The following is a 19733-nucleotide window of genomic DNA, read 5'->3' on the forward strand; positions in this document are numbered from 1 at the left end:
TCAACAAGTTGATTTAATGAGGTATTATATTCTCCTTTGGAGCTCAGTCCTCATATGAAATATTTGATACTTTTTTGATACTGATACTTGCACATCCTCATGGACTTCATTCAGCTCAAGTGCTTTACCAGATATGTTTTTTCTAGCACAGCTCACAGTTTAGCTGCTACAGCGTTCCATTGAGACTCATGCTCCCACTCTGTATGTGCTCTTTTCGTCTTGTTCAAAATGCTGGCCTGGCATTTTTACACAACGCTCATTTGTTTCTAAAAGGGTATGCACACACAATATCCACAGCTGTAAAAGCGTGGAAGAGCTGCATTCATGCTTTAAAACGGGAAAGTAAAGATGAGCAGCTTCCAAACGCTTCATAATTAGTAAACAATGCCACGGCCTGTTCCTGTCCCAGAAGTAGGACGTGACCGAATGAACTCTGCCTTCTTAGAGCTGCACTCCAGGGCTCCGAAGGGGGCTGTTCCCGAAGGGGGCTGTTCCCCGGAGCAGACAGCTCCACAGGGAAGGTAAGTGGCGGCACAGGCGTGGGAGGGAGCAGGACACGGCACTTGGGATGTGGAGCAAAGCTCTGGGTTTTGCTCCTCGCGATCTGCTGCTGCCGAGCAGAGCTCTCAATCAAAGGTCCAAGAAAAGCTTGTTTATGACTTAAAGCCGGTGTTGTTTTTCCCTGAGTTCTCGGGAACTTACCAAGAGGGGAATTAGAACTTAGAGTCAGGAGCACCGTGACTACAGGGCAGTGGAGGGAGGCAGTGCGTACACAGCGCTGGGCAACATTTAAGGTGGTGGTTCTTCCGTGCTGGCCGAGCAGCCCTGAACAGCCCGGACCGCCAAGGGACCGCATCGGGCATGGCTGCGGGTCCCTTCCACAGCCCTGCGTAGGCACAAGCTGCACTGCCAGCTTCCAGAGGCTCGGATGCGGGCCGAGAAAGGACGTGGGTCATGGAAACACCTTTACCCGCAGCACCGACTGCCGCCCGGCGCCTGCGCGATGGCTCGGGCCCGGCACCGCTATGGCCGCGGCCTGGGAGCGCTGCTGCGCGCACGGTCCCTGACGGATGGCCCTGGAGCCCGTGACGGATGATCTTGGAGCAGGTGACGGCTGGTCCCGAAGCAGGTGATGCCCGGGAGTAGGAGAAGCCCCCACCTCCCCTGCACCTGCCGGGGCAGCCCCTCGTGGGGCCCTCGGTGCCAGCGGCGAGGCCTCCCCGGCTCTGCGTGTCCCGGGGCGCTTTGGTCTGTGTTTTGTTATTTATTTCACTGTGTTTTTAAGAAAATTAAAAAAAAAAAAAAGTCTAGTCGTGATGGTGTTGTGTTTCTTGCAGTCCTTCTGCACGGAAACCTTCGTGGTGTTCGGCTTTGGGACCAGTCTCTACATAATATAGCCGTGCTCACCTGAGTACTGTAAAGAGTTACAGCGGTAACACGGGCAAGTATAAAAATATGCGTTTTGGTTCCGGTCGCTGTTTTTAATGTTTTCTTAAGGGGAAAAGTCGCCATGATGCCTTGTGTAAAATAAACTGTGAACTCATTAGCTCTGTGAGGCTTTGCTTATGAAGATGCTGTTGTTCAAGGAGAAGAAATTTAACCTGCAGATTTTGTGGTTGACTGTGAAATTTATTGAGTGCATAAACTGCCAGTGTGCCACGCTGTCTGGTCAGAGACGTGCTAAAATGACTGTTACGAAAATAAATTTTGCAAAGCCAGAAACGTAATCTGTTTCCAGAACACATGGTTTAACCTAGATGTGGTACACACTTGACTTTTGAATGGTGAACACTCAGAGCTGATGGAATTATGAGTAGCGCAAAGATTAGATGTTTTTAAATCTTTAGGACTTGGTGCGTGAAGAGATGTCTTTACTAAATGCTAGTGAAAACTGAAATGTTTTTTGATCTGTCAACTTTGTGTACAAACGTTTTAACCTACAGTATATAGTATGTGTGACCTTTTTCTTTTTCTTTTTTTTTTTTTTTTTTTTTTTTTAGAATAAGTGAATATTTACATCCTTCAGAATGCCCAACTCCAATGCCAAACTTCATTCTAACCACAGGGGTGGCCGAGAAGCCAGCAGACGGGAATTGGTTTCCAGGTCTTTGCAGAGTGCTCAGCATTGCCTGGAGAGCCAGGATTTTGGAACTGCATATGCTCACTATCTCCTGGTACTAAATCTAGCTCCTGAGTTAAAAACTACTGTCAAAGTAAGTGCTCTTTGAATTACTTGGAATTTCATTTATTCTAATTCTCTTGAGGTCTTTTTGACGTGTTTTGTGATTTGTTACATGCAACTGGTTTCTGCTTTTATTGAAGACAGAATTGGAAAATCTGTAATAATTGGGATGGCCAGTGGTTTCTTTAATAAGCTCTGTATGAAGGGAGTTCATAGAATCTTCTTTTATTCTCTGTGTGTCAATGGCATTTAATAAAAACAGGGACTTGTTAGTATTGGAGCATGCATTAACATATACATACTCAGTAAACACTGCTGGGTGCTGATCCTCGTGTGTGGGTGTCCAGGTGTATGTCAGGACACCTCCAGATGTTTTCAGGGCTCAGTTCCCTACTTCTGACAACTCCCAGCACCTCATGGTCTGTGCTTTATTTTCTAGGAGACATTTCAGTTTACTCTCTTTAAATGGGCAGAAGAACTGGATTCTCTGGCACGGATTCAAGATCTGTTTAACTGCTATGAACAAGCACTTGAGCTGTATCCCAATGATGAAGTGATCTGTAACAGTATGGGAGAGCATCTCTTCAGGTTTGCAGTGATGTTTATTCAGTTTTTGTAAGGGTCATGTTGTGAGTACAAACACATTCAAATCTCTGTGTCTTAAGTAGCTTAAAAAGAATAGCCAGTGCTAAAATAAATATTGTTAATCACAGCAAAAGTGGTGAAAAAAAGCCACCATGTTTTGTTGTTGCTCAGGTCTTCTAATGGTAGAATTTTAAGACTGAAATCATAGATCATAATCCAGGTGGTTTTAGTTAGGTTTCCTTTTTGTAATTTCTTTGTTTTAAAGGAACACCTCTCTGAGCATTGTATTAAAATGTATACAAATATTTGATAGATTTAGGGCTTTTCTCACTGCTGTCTGATTTGAAATTATGCTGTAGGTATCATTAAAACTTGATTCAGATTCACAATTTGATTTCTTTTAATTTCTTTTTTCAAAATTGGCACTTAATGCAAAAGCTGGCAACTCAAAATTTGGGGGTTTTGCAGGATGTCCCAGTTAAATAGAGTACCCACAGTTTTATAGCATTCTCTTGAGTTTATAACATTCTCTTGAGTTGAGTATCTGTGAAACTAGATTGCAGGGCTGCTGCTGTCATGTTGTTGCAGTGAGTTCTTGTAAATAAAACCTGTTTTACTTTGTCAAAAGATGCAGTAGTGTATGAAGGTTGGTGCACACAATGGTGTTTCTGAGCTGGCTTTGCATTTTACAGTGGCTTGATGTAAAGCTATAAATCATTATTTTTCATAAAGTAATGGCGCTGTTTCTAAAGCTAATTTTTCAAACTAACACAAAATATTTCTGTTGTCTTTTAGCTGACATAAGACCTCTTTACAGACCCTCGGATGTTCACAGCTGCATGCATACTTTCCATTTGTTTGTCGCTTTTGCTCTTAGAATGGGTTTCAGAGACGAAGCAGCTGGCTATTTCCACAAAGCAGTGAAGCTCAATCCCGACTTTGCCGACGCCAAGGAGAATTTCTACCGTGTTGCAAACTGGCTGGTGGAGCGCTGGCACTTCATCATGCTCAACGATGCCAAGAGGAACCTCACCTACCTCAGGGCCATTCAGAACGCTGTGCACTCAGGGAGCAAATCTGTCCTGGATATCGGAACGGGAACAGGAATCCTGAGGTATGCCACAATGCAGGTTTCGCAGGAATTTAATAGGAAAGTATTGGTTGCGAGCCTCTCAGCAGCCCTGGGCCAGTCCCGAGTGTGCAGACACCGGGGGGCAGCCCCGGCATGGCCGACAGCGGGGAGACACTGTCTGTGTGTGCCCCGAGGGTGCTGAGGGCACCTGGGCTGGCAGGGAGACACTGTCTGTGTGTGCCCCGAGGGTACTGAGGGCACCTGGGCTGGCAGCAGGGAGACACTGTCTGTGTGTGCCCCGAGGGTGCTGAGGGCACCTGGGCTGGAGGGGAGACACTCTCTGTGTGTGCCCCGAGGGTGCTGAGGGCACCTGGGCTGGCAGTGGGGAGACATTCTCTGTGTGTGCCCCGAGGGTGCTGAGGGCACCTGGGCTGGCAGGGAGACACTGTGTGTGCCCCCAGGGTGCTGAGGGCACCTGGGCTGACAGCAGGGAGACACTGTCTGTGCCCCGAGGGTACTGAGGGCACCTGGGCTGGGGGGAGACACTCTCTGTGTGTGCCCCGAGGGTGCTGAGGGCACCTGGGCTGGCAGGGAGACACTCTCTGTGTGTGCCCCGAGGGTACTGAGGGCACCTGGGCTGGAGGGGAGACACTCTCTGTGCCCCGAGGGTGCTGAGGGCACCTGGGCTGGAGGGGAGACACTCTCTGTGTGTGCCCCGAGGGTGCTGAGGGCACCTGGGCTGGAGGGGAGACACTCTCTGTGTGTGCCCCGAGGGTACTGAAGGCACCTGGGCTGGCGGGCAGACACTCTCTGTGCCCCGAGGGTGCTGAGGGCACCTGGGCTGGCAGGGAGACACTGTCTGTGTGTGCCCCGAGGGTGCTGCTGCCGCCTTTGCAGCACAAGAGACACCAGAGACATCAGTAGAAGATAAAGGGCCGACTCTTAGCAGGGGTTAATCCAAGGTTTTATTAGGAGTCCCAAGGGAGCTCCTGCACCTCAGGGGGCCTCCTGCCGAGAGCCCCAGGGAGGTGTGCCAAGGTCACATTTAAAGGGAGGTAGAAACCCAAAGTAGATAACATTTTACCAACCAATAAGTGACTCTAAGGGATGGGTACTGGGGGATAGACATTTAGGACAGTGTATGGGGCAAGGCTTGGGGGGCTGACCCCTGGCCTCTGGCTCATCACTCGACGACCTGGACCGAAACTTCTGGATGGAGGGGAGGGGATGCAGAGTGATTGACAGAGAGCCAGGGTGGGGGTTTGGGGATGATCTCATCCAGGGAGAGGGATAACACAGGTAAAGGGATGGGGGTACAGTTTGGGATAAACCATTTGGGAAAAATATGGGAATACAAAACAAAATTACTTCAAAATATTACAAAATATAAAAATGCACTACAACAGGTTGCCTGACAAAATTGGGCTGAGAGTGGAAAATATAACTGCTTTGATCCTTTTATGGACACGGAACTTAAAAAAGCAAGCAAAGCTTACAGAAGCCAGTGGGTCTGGAGTAGTATTTTTTCAACCATTTTTCATTATTTGTTGCAAATGCTTTTTGTGCCATTAAGTGCTGCTGAAATTGAATTGCTCACATGGGTTTTGAAGTTGTAATGTTATTTGTCCTGTCTTTAAATATTGACTGTAAAGAGTAGATTCAGCATAGCTGAGGAAGTGTCCTTAGGCTAACTGTGGTGGTTTTTTTGCTGATAACATATCAAGAGGGTATCAACTTGTGCAATATCAGTGTTCACACAAGAGATACCGGTTAATCTAAGGATGGTTTTTAGACTTGAACTGGTAGAAATATGAAGCAGATGTGGAGGAGGGGAAAACCCCTGATTCTTGTTTTTCAGTATGTTTGCAAAAAAGGCAGGAGCATCTTTTGTCTATGCCTGTGAATTGTCCAAAACCATGTATGAACTTGCCCGTGATGTGGTGGCAGCAAATAATATGGAAAGAGAGATCAAACTTCTGCATTTGAAGTCACTTGATATAGAAATTCCAAAGCACATACCTGAAAGGTACGTTGTTGCTTTCTTTTCTGATGGTATTTTGAGTTTGCTCATCATTCCAGGAAAATAGGAAATGTCTTGTGACCTAAACAGGAAGTAACACTTCTGTGATATTGCTCAATATGTGAGAAAGTTCTCCTGTATCTTTTATGTGTTTAAGAAGCAGAAATGACAACATGTTCTTCAGATCATCCTAATTTCTATTGGTAGACCAACAATGTCCTAAATTAAGGAGTTTAATTCTTTGATGGTGGGAGCTTTGGGGCATATGTAATGATACTGCAGCAACCGGGAAAAAATTACACTACTATGTCTTAAAAGTCATTTTAACACACTTTTATATTTCTAAGATCTTGTGGCTCACTTCTGCAGCCTTTGAATAGTTCGAGTTACTAACATTTAATAAAGTTGTGGTGATGGTACAGGCTCATGATGTGAAATGATGAAGCTCCTGGTTTAGGCCAATCAAGCCTTGCCTAATTGGCTAGCCTAATCAGCTGAGCTACTGTAATACTTGTGTCCCTTTAGTGTATATAATGAGTTACTAGATGTCAGCTATTAATAAATAAATTACTGCTGTTCTGGAAGTGTCTCTTCTTATTATGCCATATGTTTTCTTGTTTAATTCCAGAGGACTTAAGATTTTAGAGTTGTTAGTCTGTGTCAGAATTTTTTTGTGCTTTGATTATAGTTTTGGGAGTTTTAATTCCTTTTTATACACATGCATGAGTGCATACTATTGCACAAAATATATATTCTGCAGTATCATTGGCTGTATGCCCAGGCTGAAACATCTTCCTGTTTTGGCTAGATTCTTCCCACACAACTTATTTATAAATGCTGAGCAAGAAGCTTTACAGTAAATTCTTGCTCAATATTTGCTCTCTTTTATCTGCATCTTCAATAATTTCTGACAACAATTCAAAACACATAATTTTTTGGAAGAATTAAATTGTCCACATGTACTGAAACTCCTGGTAAAAGTTTTGCTCTGAGCTCACACTGGTATGGTGGGGTTTTTTTCTTTAAAGGAATGATTGATTGTTGACAGGAGTGTTTGTTATACATCATATTTTTCTTGTCTAGAGTTTCCTTGGTTGTCACAGAAACAGTTGATGCTGGCTTATTTGGAGAAGGAATTGTGGAGAGCTTGATACATGCTTGGGAACATCTGCTTTTACAACCAAAGGTGGGTGATGTGTGCACGTGCACACATTCCAGACATATGGGAATGAGAAACGTTTGTCTTCTAAACACTTCATTCCTTTTGGTATGCTAAAAATGAGTGATCTGGGCTGGCTCCATGAATTTGATTTTGGTGAGTGGCAGTGAGGCAGAACTTTCATTGTGCTTCTGTGAGCTCTGTGTTCTGAGTAAACATGTATTTGCAGAGCATGTTTCCCTGATGTAACCTTCCTTCATCACAGATGGTTCATTTTAATCACTGTTCATTCATTTGTTTTAAATCTTTTTTGAGCCCCATCTTTGTAAGTGACAGCAAAAGGGTTTGTGTGGATTTTAAATGTACAGCCAGTCTAGGCAGAAAATGCTGAATTATGGTAGAGTTATTTCTCATTGTAACATTTGGGAACACTCAATTATAAGTCGGTAAATAAATTAATTTATTTTTGCTGATTTGAGCTTTTTTGGAAGACTGAGCAATTCCACTGGGTCTCAGATTTTACTTTATATTTTGTAGGTTTGCTAGTACATTAAGCAAAGTAATACAACAAGGAGTCTTACATAGCCTAATCTCTGTTAAGCTAATATTCATCCTAATAGAAGGACTTCTCTTTATTTTGTCCTTCCCTTGATTCCAGCTCATTTAAAAAAAAAAAAAAGTTTTAGCTGGCTGAAACCTTTTGTGTTGTACTGAGTTGAAACTGATGACCTCTAGTGTTAAGTACAGGAATGATGCATAAGGGAAAAGTCCTGGAATGTTTCAGTGTAGTCTAACAGTGTTTTTCAGTCTGCATTTTGTTAGAGTTACACACAGGAAGTAGTAGACTGAAGAGTAAAGCTGATGCCTGGTTCTATTGAGACACTGTGTTTAAAAAACTCCTTTAATGGCCAGCAGAATGCTAAAGAGTAGCAACTCTACCAGTCACTATGAACTTAGCGATGTTTTGACTGTCACTTGAATGGCTCTCTAATATGTAATTAGGCTTTTCAGTAATGGTAGAAATAATCCACTGTCTCATTGCATGTTGTTGTTCATGTTTTCACAGCCTAAAAACCAAGACATTAGTGCTGGAGACTATGGCAGAGTTATTCCTGCAAGTGCTACAATATTTGGGATGGCAGTGGAATGCAAAGAGATACGTAGACATCACAGGTGTGTTTAAACTCTAGCCCAGCTTGAACCCACTTTTTTTTTTTTTTTGGGAAGAGAGACTGTTTTTATTGACCATTTCTCATTTACTTTGCTCTTTAATTTTTGAATGCCTGATTATCTGTTTAATGAAAAAGATTTCTGCTCTCACCATTCCCACCCCTTTTCTGGGCTTTTTTTTTTTTTTGCCCCATCTCCCTACCCCTTTGAGGTTCAGATTTTCTGGACCTATTAATCATACAGTTTGGACCCATTAATCATACAGTTATGCTGAAATACCTGCCTCTAAAACATGCTAAAGAAATTTAATTCCGTCATAGTAAAATTACTTCTCAATTTCTGAATTGGAGATTCTTGGATTAATGCTTGGCCCTTATCCTCATTTTACCCTCTTTATGATCTGCTCCATACCTCACTTCTGGGTCTAACTCTGGATCTAACCCCTGTAAAGCCTAAGTGTTGATAACCCCAGCTGTCTTTATCTGTCTGAATGTCCTTTGCCTAATTCTGAACTGGCATACAGTAGAGTTTCTTTGCTGAGACCAGTTCTGACTATGTATCAATTACTTTCATATTTATTCCAATCTTTTAGAACATTATCATTGTATGGAGACAGTCTCTGTCTGAGAGGTTTGGACTTGGGGTATTTTGTTCAGGATTAATATTGTTGTAAATTAGAGAAAATATTAACTTCTAGAGGAGCTCCAGTGCAGGATGAAAAGCAGCTGGGCTGCATCAGTGCAGGATGAAAGGCAGCTGGGCTGCATCAGTGATTTCTCTAATGCAGTAGACCTGAACAGTGGCCAAAAGTTCCTGTAGTAGATGGTCACAAAATAGTTTCTTTTATAAGTTAATTATTCATCAATTAGAAGAGGTTTTCCCTTGAAACTGGGCATTGACCGTTACTTACAAAATTTAAAAACAATGAAAGTTAATTTGCTGTTAACTTTGGATTGTTGAATTGATGTTCCATTTTAATAGCTTAAGGTCAGGTGATTAGCAGGACTGAAGTCATTGTCACAAATTAATTATATGCTGTAGGGAAAAAAGTCACTTTTAAATGCCTTGCCTTTATAGTTTGAGATCCCTTTTTGCTCTAGCAATAATATTTAAGATTATTTCAACAAGTCCTGTTTTTATGCCTGTTCTCAGATTTAAACTACGCAGATCTCTTTGAATTACTCTGATGTTCATGCCTTCACATTTCCTCAAATGTTTTCACAATCTGTAGGAGAGCTTTGGGGTTTGGATATTTTTTTCTGAACAGGAGGCCTAATGAAATAGCAGTGTAGAAGTATCTCTTTTCTCATGGTTTTTATATAGAACAATAATACAGCTTTTCTTTGAGCTTTTCTTCATGTTTTAATTTTTTTTGAGTGGTTAGAAGTAGACATAGAGCCCAGAATTGAATGAATACATGATTTTTTTTTCCTGAAGTACATTTAAAAGTGTGTTTAATTTATCATCAAACATGGATTCATCTTGCTGAGAGAGAATCAGCAATTGTTGGTAACCAGTCAGTTGTTGATAATCTTGCATATCACAGCCATGTCTCTGTGCCTGATCTGATCTTCTGTTTTGTATTCTGTCCCATTCTTTCAGCAATTCTAAGTTATGCTTCGTTGCTTGTGCTCTGATTGGTATTGGGGTTTTTTTCCTAGGATATAGTGAAATTCTTAATATGTGTTGGGCTTTTTCTTAGTTTCTGGTGACAGCATTCAGTTCTGATTCTTGAAAGTGAGGTGCATTTTCTGCACTTAGAGCTGCTCTGAACATGACAAAAGCCCCACATAATTGTTTTAGTGTTTTTTAACTTCTCTATTCTAACATTCTGTACATTTAAAAATAATTAGTCAGCCTAGGGAGAATTTCCATTACGTTTTTGGTCAAATTACTTGGAATTTGATTTCTCCTCTGTTTGCCTTTACTCCCAGAGTGGGAGTGCGAGAAGTTGCTGGTGTGTGCTTGTCCAATTCAGTGCAGTTCTTCAGTCCCACATACGCTGCTGCTGGCTCAGAGGAAACTGTGGAGCCCTACACCACCGAGAAGCTCAGTCGTATTCCTGGGGGTTACAGGGCCCTCACAGAGCCCTGTCAAGTCATGACAGTAGACTTCAATGATCTGCAGGTAATGATTTTTCTTACTCCCTTCTAAAGTAATCTTTTTGTGGTAGTGAAAGTCCCACATCTCATTTGGTTTTTGGGTTCAACTTCAGAACAGTTCACAAGAGCAAAGTTGGCAGGGCTGCTCTGAAATCCTCTGCTGGTTTTGATGCTTGTCTGGTTGTGTGGTGATGTGATTCCTCAGGTGACAGTCTGTGATTTTTTTGAAGGTGGAGTTTTTTTGTTTATTGGGCATAGCTTAGGGAACTTCATAAACTACCTCACTGTAAGATCAAACAGCTACCATCCTCAGCACAGGGAGGGGAAGGAAAGGATGCAAGAGATACATCCTAAATGATTTATACAGTTATGGAGATGACTTCATTTATTTCTCTAAAGTCAGTCTTCACAAAGACAGGAGAAAGGCTGTATTTTTCCATCTGGCATAAAAATGTAAATGTTAGTGGGTAAATGTAAAAGAGGAGATGAAGAAATAATTCTAGTCAACCATTTGATTCCACACTTCAGCTCCTTTGTATCTTAGGGTATTTCTGTAATAGGGGATTCTAAAAGCTAGTAGCATAATTTTGTGTATTTAGCACAAAATACATTTGTATGTGTATGCTAAATAGGCCTGAACTGGAAAGCAGGGAGCTCAGCCCCTGCAGCTGAGCTTGCTAAAAAGGTGATACAGCTGATCTCTGGTGTGCTTCTTGCTCATTGACCTGTGGTGAGGAGCTGGCATTGAGTCAGAGCTTAAAATAGATTCTGTTATATAAATGAAATTATTCTTGGCTGCTGCTTGGCCAGGAGTTGCAGTTTCTGAATCAATAGCTTTTCCTAGTTGGCTTGTCTGACATCCTGAGATGAAAAATGAAATAAGACAAGGCTCTTCAGTATACTACTGGGAGCAATCTCTGTGACCTAATGTTGCTTCTGCTTCCAGTGTCAATAAGAAACTATTGCTCTCATCTGAGAGATGTCTGCTCTTAAGCATCTGCCTGCTGGCAAACATGTAAAGATAATTTTAAAGAGTAAAGAACTGTGTTATTCTTTAAATCATGTTTCAGAAGTGCTCTTTTGAAGTTTTGGTTAGACTAATGGAGTGCTCCTGTCATGAAATGTTAAGATATTGTAAGTAAAAAGGAAGAAATGCCTCTGTTATGAATCACTGATGTGGTTAGGAATTCTTGGTTACTGTTTGTTGTTACTTTGTCACTGGGCAAATGTGGCAGTTCCAAACACTGGTAGGTTACTTTCAGCGTGGATTTTTCTTTTGGGTCTTTTTTTTTTTTTTTTAATGTGTTGTGTCATGGCCATACCTGGATGTTCAATCAATGCAGCTAAAAATGAGAAAAAAATTGTCATTGTTCCTATTGTAATAAGAAAAAATCCTCCTAAACTTAAAACCAGTAGCAGAATTACCAACTAAGAACAGAAATTCAGGTAAGAAATCACTTAGCACTAGTAAGGTAATTTCTAAGACCTATTTTCTAAACTCCTATTTCAAAGAACTAGAGGGATGTTGCATTTATTCTGTTTATGCTAACTGTCCAGACCTAAACTGGCAGAACTGAGAAGAAGGCTTAAAATACAGTAAAACAATGTTTTTCAAACTGACTTGTAGGAGGTATCAAAGACATCAGTACAGATCAGTGAAACAGTAAGTCAAAATTCACAAATAATAATAATTTCAAAAAAGCAGCTGCTTTATGGTGATTACTTTATTACTGCTGTTATTAGCAGCAGCAGCAGCTCAGTCCCTCCCAGGCAGGGGAATGAGGTGTGGCTGTAATTACACTTGCACCCAGCCAGGTGCTGCCTGTGTGCTGTTTGCTGGCAGCAGATCGGTGCCACTGGCAGGGGAAGTGTTTACCTCTGCAGCCAGTAATTAAAGCTCAGTCTCACTTTCAGGCCCTAAAGGGACTCTGCTTTTGCCAACAGTTACAGATTTTGGCTCTTCCTAATCTTTCATGAGAAGTTGGTGGTGTGGAATATGTGAGAAATTGTGGATCAAGACATAGGAAATGCAATTACTGCATTTTTGCTGTAGATTTTCCTTCTGTTTGTAGGTCTTTCTCATTCAGAGGATATGTGTCATTAAATCATTTTGGGGTTTTACTGCCTATTCCTGTGACATTGCTTTATTTCCTTTTCTCTCTCTTAACAAGACTACTTGATAAATTGCTATCTTGATGTGCTACAGTTGTTTAAATCTGTAATTGGCATAAAAAATAGGAGAAGGTTTATAAAGTGGCAAATGTGAGAAATAAGTATGGGTTAAGCAGCATGGCAGAGAGCAGGAAAAGCTGAAATAAGCCTTCAAATGGGGTTTTAAGTGATGGCAATGTAACACTGCAGTTACTAAAACCCACTGGATGAGAGCCTCGGGCCTGCTGCTGTTGAGGAATAACCAGGAAGAACACTTCTAATATCAAATACACTTCTGTACCTCTCCAACTCCCCAGAAACCAAGAACCAGATGCATGCTTGTGCTCTTGCTGTCTTATTTCAAGGGGCTTGATGCCAGCAAAGCTTCAACTGACTGCTCTTTCCTTCACTAGCTGAGGAGGTACCAAAAGGATGACTGGCAGCAAAGCACTTCTATTGAAGAGCAGTGACATCTCACTGTGAACTGTGTTTGCATTCAGTAATTTTAACTTGCCCATTGCTCAGCCATCTCAGTTGTGGGAAGAGGGATAGACAAACTCTTGGAGAACACAGAATGAAGAGGGAAGAGGGAAGAAACCCAGCATGTGACAGCTAGTCCTGTCCTCAGAGCAGGACATGAACTTTTCTTTTTCCGTGTGTATTTTAAGATTGAAATGTAAAGAGAACAAGTGTTGACATGAGCAGATCAGGAAGTTGATAAGTGTTTTGGAAGGGCTGTTACTAAGCAGAATGGCTGTGACTGAGAGAACCTTTGGTCCTTTGTGCTTGACCTCCTGTTCATTGGTTTATGCTGGAACTAAAACATTAGTGCTGGTCCTTTTGTGCTTGTTAATGTTGGTAGCAGAAGGTAATTCCTGAGAAAAATAAATTGTACATGGAAAAAGAGTTAGTTCTTGTTACATATTCAAAACTTTGTAGAAGTATTGGAGAATTTATAAATGGATAGACCTTAGGGTCTTCCCACTAGTGAGATTGTACATGCCTGAGCTTTTACACAAGGACTACATAGCCCAGATAGCAGATAAAACATCCTCAAAGATGTTTGATTTTTGTTTTTATAATGACTCTGCAGGCCTGTGTTTGAGCAAATTCACAGCACACAGTATTTCTAGAACTGATTGAACACAGGTTTTAAGTGAAACACGTGCCTGAGCCCTGGCTTGAGTTCAGCCAAAGGCCTGGCTGTGTTTTTATTCATTCTTGTAAGGCAAGCCCTGCCAGTCTGAAGTCTTTCTTGCAGTTTTCAGTGGGTTTAAATGTGTGTTCTTAGATATTTGCATGCTTGCTTCTCACGGATGCAGGCTGTCCATGTGGGAAATGGCTCTTGCATGTGGGAAGACAGTTCCCATGCTAATGAGTACTAATGATGATAATTGGTATTGTAGAGGCTTGGTAACTTCAAGTTTCTGTTGGGTGCCCTCATGGATTGGTGCAGAAATTTTGGACGATTTAGTTTAATGAAACCAATTTTTATTTATGGAAATAAACTCCCCCACTTTTTTTTTGTCTTTTTGCTTTCATCAGGAGCTGAAAAGCCTGGCAGATAGAAAGCCCTGGAAGCTCAGCCTGCCAGTCACTGAAGGAGGAATACTGGATGCTGTTGTGGTGTGGTTTGTACTGCAGCTTGATGAGGAGCATTCTCTCTCTACAAGTCCCAGTGAGGAAACTTGCTGGGAACAGGCTGTGTATCCTGTGCAGGGCCTCCTCGGTATGTCCTGTGGGTTTGCTTGTTGTGGTACATTAACTTGGTTTCATTTTGGGTTGGTTTTTTTTTTTTTTCATTCTGATAAGTTAGCTTATCTCCGAGATTAGGAGGTCTAAATAGACTGGAAGTTCAACAGCAAGTAGCTGAGAGGTGGTTCCTGATCATGTTTCTGGTCTGTAGAGCAAAATCCCTTCATCAGGGCTTGTTTGTGGGACTTTGCTGTTAAGCAGTGAGATCTGGGAGAAAGCTTTTCATTAAGTTGGGGTTTTTTTCTGTATTGAATTTAATGCATTGTGGCACATCTCCAAAAAGTGGGGCTACTGACTGGCTCACTTGTGAGAGGAGAGGAAGGGGGGTAAGGTGAGGTAGGAATTGCTAGCTGCTACAGCCACAAAACCAAAACTAAACATTCCTAGCTACCCCTTGCCCCATGTGGGATTCAACTTGAATACCCTCCACATACAGGCATTGGCAGTGTAATTTTTAACAGTGTCTGCTCTATTCATCCACCTTTTATTTTCCTGTTTCCTAGAATCTTAGACTATCTCAAGCTGGAAGGGGACCCATAAGGATGATAGAGTCCAGCTCCCTGCTTCTTGCAGGACTACCTAAAATTAAATCACCTGTCTAAGAGCATTATGCAGGTGCTCCTTGCACTCTGGCAGGCTTGGTGCTGTGCCTACTACCCTGAGGAACCCGTTCCAGTGACCGATAATCCTGGGGGTGAAGCACCTTTTCTGAATGCCCCATCTGAACTTCCCTGATGCAGCTTCATTCCATTTCCTCGTGTGCTGTGTGTCTGAGAGGGATCAGCACCTTCCCCTCCCCTGCCACCCTTGAGGGGGTTCTAGACTGTGATGAGATCTTCCCTCAGCCTGCTCCTCTCCAGGCTGAACAAAACAAGTGCCCTCAGCTGCTCTTCATAAGCCTTGCCCCTGAGGCCTTTCTCTCTCTTGGTCACCCTGCTCTGCACACACTGTGATGGTTTGATCTCCTCATACTGTGGCACAGATATGAACAAATGAGATATTGGGGTGGGTGGGTTGGTTTGTTTGTTTGTTTGCTTCAAGCACCATAAGGCTCTTCAGTGATGTGTCTGTAAAGTAACTGACTTGACTTTTTTATGCTCTTTTGCCAAGATTATTCTGTGAAGACTGGAGATACTGTGATGATGGAAGTTTGCTGCCAAGACTGCTACTTGAAGATCCAGAAGATTTCTTCCTTGCCTTCAGAGTGTGGGATGGATTTCAGTGACAGAGACGACACGCTGAGTTTGGGCAATGAGGCTGAATTATGTAATGCTCTGGCTGGACTTCAGACAAGCACCAAACAGGATGGCAGCTCTCCAGTGTGTGTGCTGGAATCCACAGAAATAGCCCTGCTGAATGACATAGCTTACCACGAATGCTTCAAAGCTGCCATGAGCAAAGTGCTGCTGTCATTAAATCCAAGTAAGGACTTGCACTCCATGGATGTTGATGGACATGGCAGCGGGACAAACCTCCAAGAGAATCAAACCACGATCTCTCTAGGTGTGGATCCTGATGCTTTGTACATTTTAGATGTATCCGAAGGCTTCTCCATCCTGCCAATTATAGCTGGCAAGCTTGGGCCAGTTAGAGCCTACAGTTCTGTTGAGAAAGATCAGCATCAGGCAGCACTTCATGTCATTGCAGAAGCAAACCATTTCCCTAAGGAAACATTAGAGTTTTGGCTCAGCCACTTAGAAGAAGAAAGTGTGGTGCTACAGAGACCCAAATCAGACAAATTGTGGAGTATTATTATCTTGGATGTTATAGAGACATCAGGTTTAATCCAGCAGGAGGTGATGGAAAAGGCTGCAATATCCAGGTACAGTATAAAAGGACAAAAATATTCATAGGAATCTGTAATTACCTGAAAAATTTTGAGAATATTCCTTGTAACTATGTAATTACTGTTAGGTTTCTTCTGTAGAAAAAGGGTTTTGCCTTGAATTGAACCTCCCAGTGTTTCTGGCATGACCATTGTATACATTTTTTTTTTTTTTAAAGCATCAAGATTTCACCATCTCAGATTCCTTTATTTTTTTTAATGCAAGAATATGGATGATCATATTCCTTGGTCTGTCAGAAGTTTGCAGGATAACAAAGAATAACCAAGATAGCTTTTAGTGCAAGTTTAGAAAAGCCCAGATTCGTGTGCATGTCAAACGGTTGTCGGAACAAACTGGTCCTGCTAAAAGACAAACCCATGGTGTGAGAGCAGCCAGGGAGGCAGCAGCAAAGCTGCTCTTCCTCACAGCAGGAGGAGTGGGAAGGAAGGCAGAGGAGAAGTAAAATAATGAAAATGGGTAAATGGGCCTAAGGAAACCTTTCTGTTAACCTTTGTGTTTAGTGATGGCACATTATGCCTAGGAGCACTTGACTTCAGAGCAAGAACTAGTGTGCCTTTCTTAAATGTATTTACTGTTCTTTCATTACTGATGACTGATCAGCTTTACAGGTGAAATCCCTTTTATTTTACAGGTGTTTACTTCACAGTGGAGGGAAGATTTTCCCACAGTATGTGTTGGTATATGGGATGCTTGTAGAATCAGAGTCTCTGTTGCTGGAGAGTGCTGTTCAAGGAACAGAACCAACCCTGGGGTTTAATATAGCCCCTTTCATCAACCAGTTCAAGGTAGGAAGCTGGTGGGTGGCTTCCAGGCATGGTTTCAAAGCTGCAGCTGTTTAGCTCTTTAGATTTGGTTTAGATTTAGAACTATAAAAAAACACTGTTGAAATTCTCAAGAGAGGTTTTTGTGACCACACAGGGACCTTGAGATAAAATAAAATGGGTGATGTTTGTTTTAGAACTGGCATGGAAGTTTTGTGCCCGTTACTGTACAGAAGAATGACTGTGCAGTTACTGTTCCCAGGCAACTGTATTCCAGTGTTTCAAAAGGGATTAGAGGGCTGTATTTTGCCTTTTGTCTATCTCTGATAGCCATTCCAGTAATTCCTGGCAACTTCAGTGTTATGATTAAGTTTACTACCTTTTCCCTTTGTAATAGCTGTTACTGCCTGAAGTTCTGGTCTATTCTTTCAGGTACCTGTTCGTGTGTATTTGGATCTGTCTACGTTACCCTGTGTACCCTTGAGCAAGCCAGCAGAGCTTTTAAGGCTGGATCTCATGAGCCCTCTGCTGAACAGCCCCAGCAGAGAAGTGAAGGTGAGTTCTGGGGCCCAAAGTGCATGTAAATACTCTTCTGAAGAGCTCTTCTGAATTGCTCCTGTGGGCTAAACAGGATTTATTTGTCTGCAGCTGCCTCTGAAAAGGATTGAAATTATTTGAACTACTTTGTTTTCAAAGAACAAAGTAGTATAACTGATCATTATTTTAAATATTTTTAGGTACAAATTTGTAAGTCTGGCCGGGTCACTGCCATTCCCTTCTGGTATCACATCCATCTAGATGAAGACCATAGCTTGGACACATCTGATGAGTCCTCACACTGGAAACAAGCTGCAGTTGTTCTGGATGAGCCCATCCCAGTTCAGGCTGGAGATGAACTTGTACTTGATGTCCAACACCATAAAAGCAATATCAGCATTACAGTTCAAAGGTGAAGAATGTCCTGTGTGATTTGTGCTTAATTACCTATGCATAAACTGAATGTTCAGAATAACACTGCTGTTACTTTGTAATAAAGTCTAAATTTTATTTACTGATCAAAAAAGCTGATTTGTTGCTGTAATAAGAGACACTTAGGTTGCAGTGGTGGACTTGAATTTGCACTGTAAGGGTATCCTACCAAGCTAGAGGAGGTATTGTCTTCACTGCAGCACAAACCTGATTGCTGGCTTGTGTAGTGACAACTGCTACCAGGTCAGCTGTAGAGGGGAACAAAGCACCTGGGTACCTGTACCAGCAATAAACAGCTGTGGCTGTTTGAGAAACAAGGACTCTGTCCCAAACTGTGATTCAACTTCTCAGTTGCCAGAGCCTCCTACATCAGTGTATTGAGATGTTTGTTCCCCTTGTGGGAGGACTGAACAGCATTCCAGCTGCAGTGTCACTAATTAGTGCTGCACACAGAGCATTCTAAAAAGCTGTAAAGGAGGGCTGTTGGGTAACTCAAGCTATATAATGGAAGGTAAAACTGGTAAACTTTTTAGGATGCCCCAGAATTGTTTTTCTGGGAGTACAATGGGAATTAACTTATCTGTAGGAAGTTGTATAAAATACATCTGTCACTGCAGTGCTCCCAGCCATCGTCTACAGCATTACATCTTGGTATAATGCACGTGACCAGCTCCTTCTACTAAATTTGTACACAAGTGGAAGACTAATAAAAGCTTTGAACTCAGCACTGATACTACCTCTGCAGAGAGGAGGAAGACTGTTACCAAGATTTTTCTGTAGCTAAGCTTCTTTTTAATGTGCAGGCTGTTTAATGGAGAAGAGGCAATTCTGTGATCTTGCCTTAACAGCAGCCAGTATAAAGAGCCATCCAAAAATTATTCTTCTATAAGCTCTGGGCCTGCTGAAGTCATGATATACTCTTCATTAAGTCAAACATCTCAGATAGTTTAACTTATTTCTATATATCAATTTCTGTAAAGTCCACTCAGTTTAACTTCAGGGACTGTTAGAGCTGGAGTTGTCTCAGCCTCAGCTGAACCTGCACCTGAGAAATTGCTATGATAAAGCTGCTTTTAGAAGGGTGGAGGAAACATCTCCATTTTATTTTTTTTCCAAAGCAGAGGCACAAAGTAATGTTTTCTGAAGATAAGGTAACTGGATACCATCCTTTATCCAAGGGGTACAATGTATAATGAAATGCAAGTGAGTGAGAGTAGGACAGAGGCTTTTGATACTACATCACAAAACCATGATCCATAAAATTTTAAGTTAGTCTGACACAACTAAACCTGGTATATAGTGATTTCACCAGAGTGCAGTTGTATAGAAAAGTGTTTAGGTTTCTTGTGCAAGAACACCTCTGATAAAAACAAAAACCTTACAGTGTAGGTTAGATGTATTTATTAAAATTTTTGTAATTAGGATGAAAGGCAAATGACTCCAAGACAAATGAAAGACATTCTAGTCTCCTTGAGTAAGGCAAGAGCAATCCTCAAGACTTCTGATTAAAAAACTTGGGAGGAGATTTGGCATAAAACAGCAGAGGAATAAATACAGTTAAGAGGAAAATGAACAATTTGCAAATGAACTTTTTATGTAATTGTGATAGGTTTTTCTGTGGAATACTGTGGTAGTGGTTTTCAAAAGACAGGGTAAGTATCATTTCAAGATTAGTATTTATTTTTTAAATTCAATAGCAGTTTTTAGGGAAAGGTACGATCCTATAAGCTGCTGCAATTAAAAAAATAACTTTTCTCCCAGAAAGAAACAAACAAGCAGGAATATTATATTGTGCAAATAGAATAACTGAATAATAATAACTTAGTAGCTTTCAAGAAATACCCTGAAAGAATTAACCAAGACACTTAAATAGCTGTTTTCCTATCAAGGTCCTCTCTGAACCTGTTTTATACCAAACAGACGTAACTTCAAGTATTAAAACAAATTTCTTGAGAGTGAG

General features: G+C 41.7%; 1 protein-coding gene across 4 annotated transcripts; it reads left to right on the top strand.

Moving 5' to 3' along the window:
• Positions 1 to 1012: 1012 nt before the first annotated feature.
• On the top strand, positions 1013 to 17851 carry PRMT9 (protein arginine methyltransferase 9). 4 transcript variants are annotated; one of them, XM_054632574.2, is made up of 14 exons: positions 1013 to 1129; positions 1338 to 1441; positions 2001 to 2213; positions 2622 to 2770; positions 3645 to 3881; positions 5698 to 5865; positions 6943 to 7045; positions 8085 to 8191; positions 10123 to 10315; positions 13987 to 14170; positions 15307 to 16018; positions 16675 to 16828; positions 17237 to 17359; positions 17542 to 17851. In XM_054632574.2, exons 3-14 carry the CDS (start codon positions 2028 to 2030, stop codon positions 17755 to 17757), a joined length of 2532 nt encoding a protein of 843 aa, XP_054488549.2. In that variant the 5' UTR covers positions 1013 to 1129; positions 1338 to 1441; positions 2001 to 2027; the 3' UTR covers positions 17758 to 17851. The 4 variants fall into 4 exon arrangements, with proteins under 4 accessions (XP_054488549.2, XP_054488550.2, XP_054488547.2 ...); XM_054632572.2 differs by having other exon boundaries at positions 1110 to 1248; XM_054632575.2 differs by lacking the exon at positions 1338 to 1441 and having other exon boundaries at positions 1051 to 1129.
• The last annotated feature ends 1882 nt before the right edge of the window (positions 17852 to 19733 follow it).

This window comes from Agelaius phoeniceus, chromosome 4 (genome assembly GCF_051311805.1).
Source record: "Agelaius phoeniceus isolate bAgePho1 chromosome 4, bAgePho1.hap1, whole genome shotgun sequence".
In the NCBI taxonomy this organism is placed as follows: Eukaryota; Metazoa; Chordata; class Aves; order Passeriformes; family Icteridae; genus Agelaius; species Agelaius phoeniceus.

What these genes read in the sequence shown, in the direction of transcription:
- PRMT9 (XM_054632574.2), top strand. Translation starts at nt 2,028, where the DNA reads ATGCCCAACTCCAATGCCAAACTTCATTCTAACCACAGGGGTGGCCGA. An exon ending in TAGACTTCAATGATCTGCAG is followed by an intron (nt 10,316 to 13,986) that starts GTAATGATTTTT and finishes TGCTTTCATCAG; the next exon opens with GAGCTGAAAAGCCTGGCAGA. An exon ending in GCCCCAGCAGAGAAGTGAAG is followed by an intron (nt 17,360 to 17,541) that starts GTGAGTTCTGGG and finishes AAATATTTTTAG; the next exon opens with GTACAAATTTGTAAGTCTGG.